Source organism: Gossypium raimondii, chromosome 8 (assembly GCF_025698545.1).
Source record: "Gossypium raimondii isolate GPD5lz chromosome 8, ASM2569854v1, whole genome shotgun sequence".
NCBI classification, from domain to species: Eukaryota; Viridiplantae; Streptophyta; class Magnoliopsida; order Malvales; family Malvaceae; genus Gossypium; species Gossypium raimondii.
In genome coordinates, this window is record NC_068572.1 from 52,436,324 (window position 1) to 52,447,870 (window position 11,547).

General features: G+C 35.4%; 2 protein-coding genes across 4 annotated transcripts; one reads left to right on the top strand and one right to left on the bottom strand.

Moving 5' to 3' along the window:
• Positions 1 to 574: 574 nt before the first annotated feature.
• Positions 575 to 3,381, top strand: LOC105792083 (probable WRKY transcription factor 17). 3 transcript variants are annotated; one of them, XM_012620480.2, is made up of 4 exons: positions 583 to 770; positions 1,000 to 1,993; positions 2,094 to 2,219; positions 2,875 to 3,381. In XM_012620480.2, exons 2-4 carry the CDS (start codon positions 1,395 to 1,397, stop codon positions 3,026 to 3,028), a joined length of 879 nt encoding a protein of 292 aa, XP_012475934.1. In that variant the 5' UTR covers positions 583 to 770; positions 1,000 to 1,394; the 3' UTR covers positions 3,029 to 3,381. The 3 variants fall into 3 exon arrangements, with proteins under 3 accessions (XP_012475937.1, XP_012475934.1, XP_012475935.1); XM_012620481.2 differs by having other exon boundaries at positions 1,295 to 1,993; XM_012620483.2 differs by having other exon boundaries at positions 575 to 1,993; positions 2,893 to 3,381.
• Positions 3,382 to 4,382: 1,001 nt separating this feature from the next.
• Positions 4,383 to 7,581, bottom strand: LOC105792084 (protein NRT1/ PTR FAMILY 6.3). The gene is made up of 5 exons (XM_012620484.2): positions 7,356 to 7,581; positions 7,061 to 7,238; positions 6,941 to 6,980; positions 6,276 to 6,850; positions 4,383 to 5,398 (listed from the first exon to the last, which is right to left on the bottom strand). The coding sequence occupies exons 1-5, from the start codon at positions 7,465 to 7,467 to the stop codon at positions 4,543 to 4,545; spliced, it is 1,761 nt and encodes a 586-aa protein (XP_012475938.1). The 5' UTR covers positions 7,468 to 7,581; the 3' UTR covers positions 4,383 to 4,542.
• Positions 7,582 to 11,547: the final 3,966 nt, after the last annotated feature.

An 11,547-nucleotide genomic window follows, 5' to 3' on the forward strand; every position in this document is an offset into this window, starting at 1 on the left:
CAGATTTAGCTCATAATGGATTTTATCAAGTGCCATGAATTTCTGTATGAAGTGCCCAACTTTATATGGCTATTCCCACCAGCAGAATCCATATGATCAGCACTAGAATCTAATGACAGAAGTCCATTTTTATAGTGGACCCATGCACAATCTTGAGCATATCGCTGAGGGAATGATCCCAGAAATGAAATCTACGGCCTTGATTCATAGATAACAGCGTTTTTATTAGAGGATCAGTCCATCATATCATTATTTTCTTTGACAAGAAAATTAGACAATGAAATAATGGAAGGAGTGGAAGCGAAGCCACTAAAGAACAACCTTTAGGAACAAGCATGCCTCAATCAGGGCCCCAGTAAGAAAAAGGATAAATACCAATGGTTGAAGTCCCTTGAGTGAAAGTGACTTCTTCTAATATTTGATTAGTTGGCTGCTTTAGTGGATTAGATTCATAGGCAACTCGAATAATGCCACATGCAGCCAAGATTTTTCACCTAAATCTTTGAATCTTTGTGTTGTATGTGTCATCCTCTGTAATTTCACACATCCCCACTAATATAATGCTATTTCATTAATAATCTATTAATACCAAAAGGTCAGGGATTTCATTATATATTTGTTTCTTTATCTTCATTGGCTTCCTCTAATATGATTCTAATCTATAAGGGTATCATCCTCTCAAGAAATTTAATATACTTGGTGTCGTATATATACCCATATCCATAATTCGTCTACGTCCTGGTAATATAGGCAAGCAGTGCACCTTTAAGGTTGGTTCTTCTCGAACTATATTTCTTTTTACTTTTTATCATTGAGTCTTGATGAAGCAGAAAAATGATTGTAGCATAGATTAATACATAAAACCAGCAACTTGAACATGTATTTGCGTTCATTGTTGAGTCTGCTTTTTCAATTTTCTTATCTGTTTTCACCTTCATCCCTTTCTATCAGTCTTTATTATTAATTTGTTGCTAATTTTGAGACTATAATGGTTTATAGTGTGCGTTGGTTGGCGTATTATCTAACCCAAGCCACCGTTGACTAAGAGGGCAGAGTGTTAGATGTGATCGGTTGAGCACTTCAAAAAAAAAAAGTAATCTTTAATATGAACTTGGTTTTCTACATTTGGCTCATTCACTTAATACAAAACAGGGTTCATCTATTGGTTGTTTCTGGTGCATAGGTTTTATCAAAAACTTAGTCTAAATCTCTCTAGCCTATGCTATTTTTTTATAAAGTTGATCATTAAATTCTTTGGGGGTGAAAAGTCTTTTGCTTTTTTGCTACATTTCAGGCTTTAACTGCTAGATTCAGATGCATTTCTTTCTTATTAGTGCATAAATGCAGTAGTAAATTGTAAAATTAGGACAGAAGCTTGAGGTGTTTGTGTGTCAATGAACCCAAGATGGGATTTAAAAGTCCATGAAGTTGCTGAAAGCAGTTTCAGACGTGCCAATCACCTCTTTAGCTGCATTTGTGATGGAAGTCAAAAGAGAAGCAATCAAGAAATTAGCCTCATGGCTCAAGATACAGTAAATGGATTCAGGAAATTGCTTAGCCTCCTTGATGGATCAATGCAATCAGAGTGTAAAAGGATCAGGAGGGGTCCATTGCCGAAATCCAATAATGTAAATCCAGCTGAATTGATGGACAGCCCCAGTTTTGCATCCCAAAGTTCCATTTGCAAACCGAGTCAACCACATATTCTGGGACAATTAGTCTCTCCACAGTTTAATCAATCAAATACTCGTTTGATCCCCAGAAATGTGGTGGTTTTGCCAAATTTGATCATGGGATTGCATCATTCTTCAACACTACCAACCATGATGCCAATATTTGACAAGAAGTTAATTCCATGGTCATCATCAGAAATTGTGGTTCCTCAGGATGAGTCTTGTATGCTTCTTTCAAAGAGAAAGATTGGGGTGGAGAGTGAAGAAGCTAGTACAAAATGTGCAGCCTCAACCGGGGGATGTCACTGTTCAAAGAGAAGGTAAATCCTTATCATTGAAAGAGTAACATGGAACATTAATAATCTGATATAAAGGATGAATTTGATCAGTTCCTTTATTTCTTATTTTCTTTCCCTGCAGGAAACTGAGAATAAGGAAAACTATACGAGTCCCAGCTATAAGTAATAAACCATCTGATATACCACCAGATGATCACTCTTGGAGGAAATATGGCCAAAAACCTATAAAAGGATCTCCATATCCTAGGTATGACATAGTATTGCTTTTTTCATATTCATCCCAAACTAGCTAGTTTATTAATTCAAGAGTCAAAATTCTAAATTGTTGGATATATGATGAAGAAAGGACTGAAATTGAAGCAAAAACAAGATAAAAATAAGCTAAGAATATTAATAAAATAATTATAACTTGACGAATATTGGAACTTGATTAATTCAATTTGCTTCTTCATTGGTTGATTTCAGTCTAATCAACAATCAAAACGTCTTATAAAAAATTATCATTGTTTCAGTGCAAGTTGACAAGTTGGCAACTTGCAGAGTAAGGGCTCGTCTAACATAGCCCGCACTTTTGGGCATTTCACAGCTTTAATGAGCTCGTAATTTTGTAGAGCTCGCACATTTGATGAACTCGCAGTCTTACGATCTGGGTTCACCAACGCATAAATGATCACTTTGCAACATATATCAACTCTTTAGGATTTGAAGTTATTGAGGGGTCAAATATTGGCTCCACTAAGGTTTTGTCTGTGATTCTACCCCCAAAACCTTGGTGGGTTCGCATAGTGGAGCTCCTAAACATACAAAAAAAAAAAAAAAAAACTTTGAAGAGTTTGCGTGCAGTTAAACTCATTATCAATCTTGACTGACATAATTATTTTTTAATGAATTTAATTTCAAAGGAGTTACTACAAATGCAGCAGCACAAGGGGATGCCCTGCTAGAAAGCACGTGGAACGATGTTTGGAGGATCCAAGCATGCTAGTTGTGACATATGAAGGAGATCATAAACACTTGAGGATTACATTTCAATCCCCTTCCAATGTGATGGTTTAAATTCAGTAATAGCAATGGAAGCTCATTTAAAGATTTTGTTTTCACTCGTCACAAGCCTATGTCGAATATTTTAAAAATGACCCTAGAAAATGAAGTACATACATGGGGGAATTAAGTTCATGGGAAATGAGAGTATGATTAGACTTGCAAAAGATATACAGTAGATGAAAAATCAACTCAAATCTTCTGAGATGGGCCTAAATCTTGAACTAATATTGAGCAACATGTTTTATTTCTGAGAGGGGCCTTCTAATGTTGGGTTTTCTCTTTTTTCCCCTTACATTAGATATCATTTGTATGAAGAGAAAACCTATGACTTAAAAATCTCAAATTAAAAATTTTAACATTCTACATGGAATTCGTCTTTTAATCAAATATTATTTGTTGAGTTGTCGGTTGATATTATCAGATGATAAATTTCTAATATTTGATACATGAGTGGGTTATAATAAAGTTAGGCATTACGCACCGGTTATTTCTTCTCATCCATTATCGATGGCTTGTTCCTTTGGATGGTAGACCCAAAATATCATAGTTTTTTTATCTTCTTACAGCAAGAAAGTTTTTTTGTTGGGTTTAAATATGTCAAACATCTATACACTCTTTTAAAATTTAAAATTAATTTATTATACATTATTTAAAAATTTTGATACCTCTATCTAGTTTTGCCATTAAAATTAATATAGATTTACTATTATAGATGCCATGTTTCTTTTCCCTTTTGAATCCAATTGATGTCATATTTAATTGGCTATGTAACGATTAGTACTAGGCAATTACAGATTAAAACACATGCAAAATGTTTTGCTTTTCCAAAAAAACCGGTGACAGTTTATCACCAAAATATAGATTGATGAATATCATTTGTTATAAACTGCGGCCAAACTGACCATCAGTTATCACGAGAAGAGATTGTATGAAACTGTAATTCTGCGTCATCCTTATCCATTTCTAATCAGATTTTTCCTCTTGATTTTTAACTTTTTCCTTTAAGGTAGAATTACAATTTCATACTATCCTTTCTCCCGCTGTCACTTTTGTAATTAGCTATTATTAACTTTGGAAAAGGTATTCATGTTCTTTTCCTGATTTTCCTCCTACTCTCATTTGCATGGCCAAAATTCAAGTCTTGAATACTTTACAGCTAGTTGTAAATTGTGTATATATGGTCATATATATATATATAAATATATATACATATATATCCTTTACAAATTAAATGATTTCTGTGCCTTTTCAGCTTGCGAGAACGAACCAAGTGGGGTATTGTCACATGATTTATATTGTCGTTAAGTAGCACCCAAATCAGAGTTTCAGTTTTTCTATACGTTTTTAGATGCTATAGGCTTGTATGTATATCATTTCGAAGTTTCCATGTTGATCCTTTACAATTCTTTTTGTATAAGTAAAGAGGGTTTCAGACTTATTGAAAGTCAAGCGAAGGACTAAAAATAATACAAAGTTATAATATAAGCACAAAAATCTTAACCAGTTTAAGAAACTGTCATGTTCTTCTAATGGAAGGTAGGGTCGGCTTCTTCCAATTCAATCCCTTCATCTGCAAGCCTCTTGTCTTTGTACATATACCATTTAGCAAAAACCAAGTAAATTCCCAAGTTGAAGCAACTCAAAATTGTCAAAAGCCAATAGAAATTATAGAGCCTCCCTTGGTTCAGATTGTTTGGTAGCCATGGTTTTTTGTTACCGGTGACCTTGTGAACTACGGTTACCAACAAAGAACTAACGAAGAATCCTAATGAAAGGGTACTCAAAAATAAACCTGTACTCATTGCTTTCATCCCTTTGGGGCACTCCCTTAAGAAAAAGTCAAGCTGCCCTATATATGTGAAGGCCTCCCCGGCCCCCACTAACAAAAACTGAGGGACCAACCAAAAGACGCTTAATGGGATTTTAGCCACCGGGTTGGTTGTAAGACCATGTGAGCTTGCGGTTCTCAATCGCTTTATTTCCGTCAGCGCTGCCGCGATCATGGCTATTATGGATAAAACTAAACCAACCCCGATCCTTTGCAAAGGGGTTAAACCTTGTGGATTGTTTAACACCTTTTTTGCAATTGGAGCAATGAGCTTGTCATAAACTGGGACAGTCAAGAGAATGGCAGCGACGAAGAAAACTGTGAGTGACGCGGGTGGGATTTGAAATTTGCCAATGTGACGATCCATAGTTGTAGCCTGAGAAACTGAAAACGTTGTCATTTGGGCATAGACAGTCCAAAATATGACAGTGGTTGCCCAAATTGGCAACATTCTGAGCACCATTTTCACTTCTTCAACATCCGTTAATGTAGCTAAACTCCACTTGTTTGCCTCAAGACCAGATTGGTTCATGATCGCGGCCCTGTCTAAGAATCTGCACACAATTTAAAGCCCTCAAACACATATATAGCCAATAATAAGAAACGAAAGAGAGATGCGTTTTTGTTTGTTTTGTTTTTGTATCTGAAACTTTTCATACACGACATCGAGCCAAAAAGTATCAAAAGTGTTGGTTAATTTCTATTAATAGAGCGTGGTGCAATATCACTTTGAGTATTAAGTGGGGAGTCGCGTGAAGTGAATCGACTGGGAGACAAGTCTGGCTAGGTGGCTCGTGATATTATTATCTAGTAAATATCACTTACTTACCTGTCTCGTGATTGTTTAATCTTAAACACCCACGTATTTTTATGGTCTGGAGGAAACCAAATCTCTATTTCATAACACAAGATGTCCTTATCTCTAAGGGGGAAAACTTTCGGTTTGGGATGCAAATACATGGCACAAATTTCTTGTTTGTTTACTTTATTAAAGTATGTTTGTCTTTTGGTTGCAAATGGCAATGAGAAAAGGAAACCTAAACTAGAATTGTGAACATGCAAACTTTGGTTTGAATCTAAGGTACCAAAGGCAAGAGAGAACAAAGGCAAAATCCAATCGTGTTTTGTCGATTCTTTGAATTGGACTAGCAATAAATGTCCCGGTTGTAGGGTGGTCCATTATCAAGAACCTTGATTAATTCAATAATTGTATTCTTTGGTTGCTTTTTACCCTGATAGAAAACAAGTTAAGCAGCCTGCCACCGCCACTGTCATCCAACCTTACTTATTTTGCATATTTACTATACTCGTGGAATTAACTATGCTCTTTTGTGTTCTCCCTTTTAGAATTGAACCCACCATTTTTAAGCTTCAGAGACGCGTAAAGAATTAAGTAGTTGAAGTAGACAGGTTTTTAAATACAACACTTACCGAAACTGCTTGCTGTGGGGCAACTTTTGTTTCTTCTTCTTCTTCATTGATCCTTCAGTTACATTATCAATATTGAACAGCAACGACGAATCAGATGGCAATTCCAGATGCCTTTTTTTCCAGGCAGCTACAAACACTGCAGCGATTTGGGTCAATGGGCTCCCAACCAATTTCTTGAAACGGTAACGCTTGGTACCCAATAGAAACACCACCAACCCCATCAAAATAGCACAAGCACAAATACCGTAACCCCATTCACGCCCTAAATTATCCTGGATGTATACCAGAATGGTCACTGAACCAAGTGAGCCTATGTTTATGAAGAAAAAGAACCAGTTGAAGAAGTTTGTCATTTGGGATCTCTCTTCAGGGTCCGAATCATCGAACTGATCTGATCCAAACCCTGAAACACTCGATTTGAGACCGCCTGTACCGAGGGCGGTCAGGTAAAGGGCTAAGTAGAGAACAACGAGTTGTATGCCGCTTGCTGGGGTGCATGTAGTGACACTGTCCCTACTGCATTTTGGAGGCCTTAGGCTTGGGATCACTGTTGAGATTGTCAAAATGGTGACGCCCTGCTTGCCAACATAATAAAGAACTTCAAATTTGGATATGTAAAGTAATTAAGGTGATGGTTTCAATAAAAGAAAGGAAACGAATCTTACAGTTGCCTGAACGGTGGCGAAGATTCCAATTGTGAGATACCTGTGAATATAAGGAACTCGTTTAATTCAGTGAGAGCAGTGCATGGGAAACCGTTACAAAGGGAACAAACCAAACCAAACCTGCCAAGAAAAGTGTCGGCGATAAAACCACCGAGAAGACAAAGCATGAAAGATGTGCCAAGGAAGTTGGTGACGGTGGTGGCTGAGGAAGCATTTCCCAAATGCATGGTGCCGGTTAAATATGTCACCATATTAACAGCGATACCTAACGTTGTTAGCCTCTCACATGCCTCAACACCTGATAAAATTAAATACATAGGAAAAGAAAGAACACCACATACGTATTTTCAGACCAAAACCTGAAAACGAATCAAAAGAATATTATTCAAATCAAGGAGAGGGGTATATAAATAACCTAGAATCATGGCTGCACTGGTCCAACCACCGGACTTGGACCGCTCGGCGGGGCAGCCCCTGTAGTCCCATGCGTCAGGAAGGGTTTTCCCTTGTGTTACAGGGAGAGACATTGGTTGATATATGAAAAAAAGGCTGCAGAAAGCTCTGATAATGCTAATGAAGCAGAGGAAATTAGATCGAATCGAAGTGAAGAGTAGTAGTAGTAGTGGTATTGTCGGGTGGTGGACTGGGGGGGGGGGTACTTATAGTGAAGTGAGGGGTGAAGGCGGCTTAAAGTCCAAATTGGAGCAACTGACACCTACGGCTTAATTCGATTGGCTTGTAGTACCAAAGAAAAGAAACCAGCCATAAATTTCAAAGGAATACGTATAATTATAAATATAAAACTTTAATTATAGTTTAAATACATATTTGAATTTTTAATTTTGATTTTTATTATTAATATTTTGATATAAATACATCAATTTATATTTATTATTTAATTATTCATATTTCAAAAAGAGTTAAATATTATTTTTAACGAAAATATTGATTAAAACATTAACCTTTTAATAATATTAGCGTAGCAACCCATGCGATGAAGCATAATTTAGACTAACATGACACTATTTATTTTATAGGTTACATCAATAAATAATTTAAAAATATATGAAAAATTTAAAATTAAAAATTCATAAAATTAAAGAAAATGAAGTAAAGTACATGTGAACGAACATATTTAAAAATTTAAAATTTTAATTAGTATTTCATTAACAAAATAACAATTGATCTCTTTTAAAAATTTGATAATCAAATCAGTATTAAAAAAGTAAGAGTTAAATTTAACTAAAAATACAAATTAAATTTATTATCTTACCAAAACATATTTATAAATAAATATTTCCTCTATTTTTGGAAAAGGGAGTTGGCAGAGGAGGTTTACATTTTCCCTTATTATTTTTTTAAAAATTAAATGGTCTCGATTCATGGTTTGGGTGTGGTAATGTGTTTAATATTAGTGTAAAAATCCTAAAAAGTGGGTGATAATGGTATGAGTCAACCCCAATTTTCGCCTGAGCACCAACAAATCAGCCTTCCTGGTTTTAGCTAACAGCAAATGATAATAAAAATAATCAAATGTTACACTAATCACAACAGGGCACCTATAATTATTCAAAGAAAGGTATATTTCTATTGGCCCTCTTAAAATCTTTTTAAGCAATTTCTCATACCTTGTATTATCCAAACTATATTCCTATTTCATCCCTTAAAAGCTTCTTTAATTTGATCCCTAGAATGACAACACTCCTTCGCTAATATTAGTTTATTTTTAATCAAATCATGTATGTAAGTATATTTGTGTTAATTGATAAGTTACTATTAAATAATTTTATTAGGTAAACAACACTCAATATTACTAAATTATTAGTGGTTACTCAACTTCAAAAAGTTATAAAACGGTCATTGAACTATTTGGAATTTTTTTTAAGTCAAGTAGTTGTTGTATAGCCTTCTCTATTTACGATGCTTGCATCAATCAAAAGCTCTCATTCCCCTTCTCTTCTACAATTCAAACTTTTTTTCATGAAACAGCTTTAAACGTCACAGATTTGTGAATCAAAATACAAACAACTTTTTTTTTCTTTTTCTGATCTCCAACATTGATCATCAAATCAACTTAGATATATTTGATTTGTTATGGATAGGAGTCAGTTAGTCCAAAGCAGTTAGGTTGTTAGTATCAGTTAGCAGTTAATAAACCTTTGTATTAAATACTCTGATGTACTCTCACTTTAGCAATGAATTTCAATGCATCTTGACATGGTATCAAGAGCCTTGGTATAAGTTTTATTTTTTTTCTTTTTCTTTCCCTTCTTCTTGCTGATTGTTCATGGCTACAGATGGTTGTGACACTCATCGACATTCCAACAATTCTGGTGCTGCAGTTCATCGGCCGGATTCTGGAGTTCTTCAGTCATCCGGAATTCATTATTTCTCTAAGCATGATACAATTAAGCTTAGTGAACAGAATTTTCTTCTTTGGAAACATCAATTGATGTTAATCTTGGAAGGGTATGGCCTCGAAGGATTTGTCTTAGGCACCACGCTCCCTGCTCTGGCGTTCATAACGGGTTCTGATGGTCAACTGGTAGCGAATCCTGCATTTTTGGTTCATAACAAACAGGATAAGTTTCTTGCCTCATGGCTTTTATCCACCATTTCTGATGATATATTAGTTCATTTAACAGCAGGTAGAACCAGCTCTGAGATTTGGATGACTATTGACAGACGCTTTGGTGCTAAATCGAATGCCAAGCTTTCCAGCATACGACATACGTTATACTCAATCAAGAAAGCCGATCTTTCTGTTAAAGATTATCTTTCCAAAGTCAAGAGTCTAAGTGACAGTTTGACAGCTGCTGGGAGTTTTGTTTCTGAACAAGAACAGGTTAGTGTGATCGTGGCTGGTCTTCCCATTGATTTTGAGTCCATTCGTGTTTTTGCGTCTGCCACATCAATAAGCCTTGAGGTGGTTACTGAAATGCTTCTTGATTTTGAAGCACGACAGTTGGCTTTGTTAACTGATGCGCCTTTGCAAGCTAATCTAGTGTCTAGCTCGCAGCAAGGAAGTTAAGATAACTTGCGATTCAGGTTTGACTCTCAACGCGGTACTAGTCATGGACATAGGGGTCATACTCGTGGATGGTCTCATGGACGCACACGTGGCTCGGGTCGAGGGTGGTCTCATTCCAAACCACAGTGTCAATTATGTAGGAAGATAGGACATTTGGTGCACACGTGTTATCATCGGTTTGATGAACATTATTCTGGTCCTGGCTCGAGTTCGTCTGCCTCAGTCAATTATCATAGCTGCGGTGATGCTTCTTTGTCTTGTTATTCATCACAAAATTGCTGTAGTTCACATTCGCCACCTTCAGTGACTACTCAAACGTGGTACCCAGATTCTGAGGCCACTAATCATATCACACCAACTATGGCTGGACTTCAAAATGCTTCTACCTACACAAGTACCGGTAAAGTCTCCATGGGTAATGGTGAGTCTGTTTCCATTTCTAATGTAGGATGTTCAACCTTGGTAACTGGTTCTCGTTTGCTACACCTCCGAAATGTTCTACATGTTCCAGCAGTGTGTAAAAAATTGATCTCAGTAGGGCAATTTGCTCGTGATAATGTGGTTTACTTTGAGTTTCATGCTCTTTTGTGTTTTGTGAAGGACATTCGGACAGGGAGGATTCTACTGGAGGGCCGCATGCATGGTGGGCTGTATCGGTTTGACTTTTCTAGACCCACCTCCAAGTTGGATTTTTCTCCTCAAAGTCATACCAATCGCGAATTTGTCGTTTAGAGCTCCCTAGCTGGATTTTTTTTTAAAAAAATACTTAATAATATGGTGACTTAAATAAAAAAAATTGAATAGTTTAGTGACTTAAATGAAAATTTTTGAATAGTTCAGTGACTATTTTTAACTTTTTGAAGTTGAATGATCAAAATGTAAACTTATTAATAAATTAACACCTCGAGTATAATCAGTATTACTATGTTTGTGAATAGTGGAATAAGAGATGATTAGGGGTTTTAATAATTAGAAAGATAAATTTGGGTGTTGTTTAGGTTTATAAATATTTTGAACATAAGATATGTGAGATATTTATTAAGTGGTTCTCGACTGGGATTGATAATACTCGTAATTAAGGTTAATTGTATTAATTAGAACATATTTATCATGTTTTATGTTTAATTTTAAAATATTTGAACTAATGTAATTAGTTACTTAAAAATATTTTATGATTCATATAATTTATCCCTACCCCACGTTAATTAATTTGATATAAAATATGAGGATGTGTATTTTTGTAATAAAAAAGATTCAGAAATAATATAAGTGGTGATGAGGCAATCAAAGAGGCTATCTACCTGTCCAAAATTCATGCAGAATGAGTTGGGACTTGAGGAAAATCTTGGAATCTATTTTCATTTTATACTTACTAATTCCAATGCATCCCTTTTCATTTCTATACTCATTTACTTTCCAACCTATATTTTAATTTTTAACACAATTTGATCCCTATTTTTATCATGAGCATTGGATACAAAATTTTAACATGGGTGACAACTGTAGTTAAACAAACCACAATATATTTTAACATTTAAAAATTTACTCTAAATAAAAATTCCTTTTTTGTTTAGTC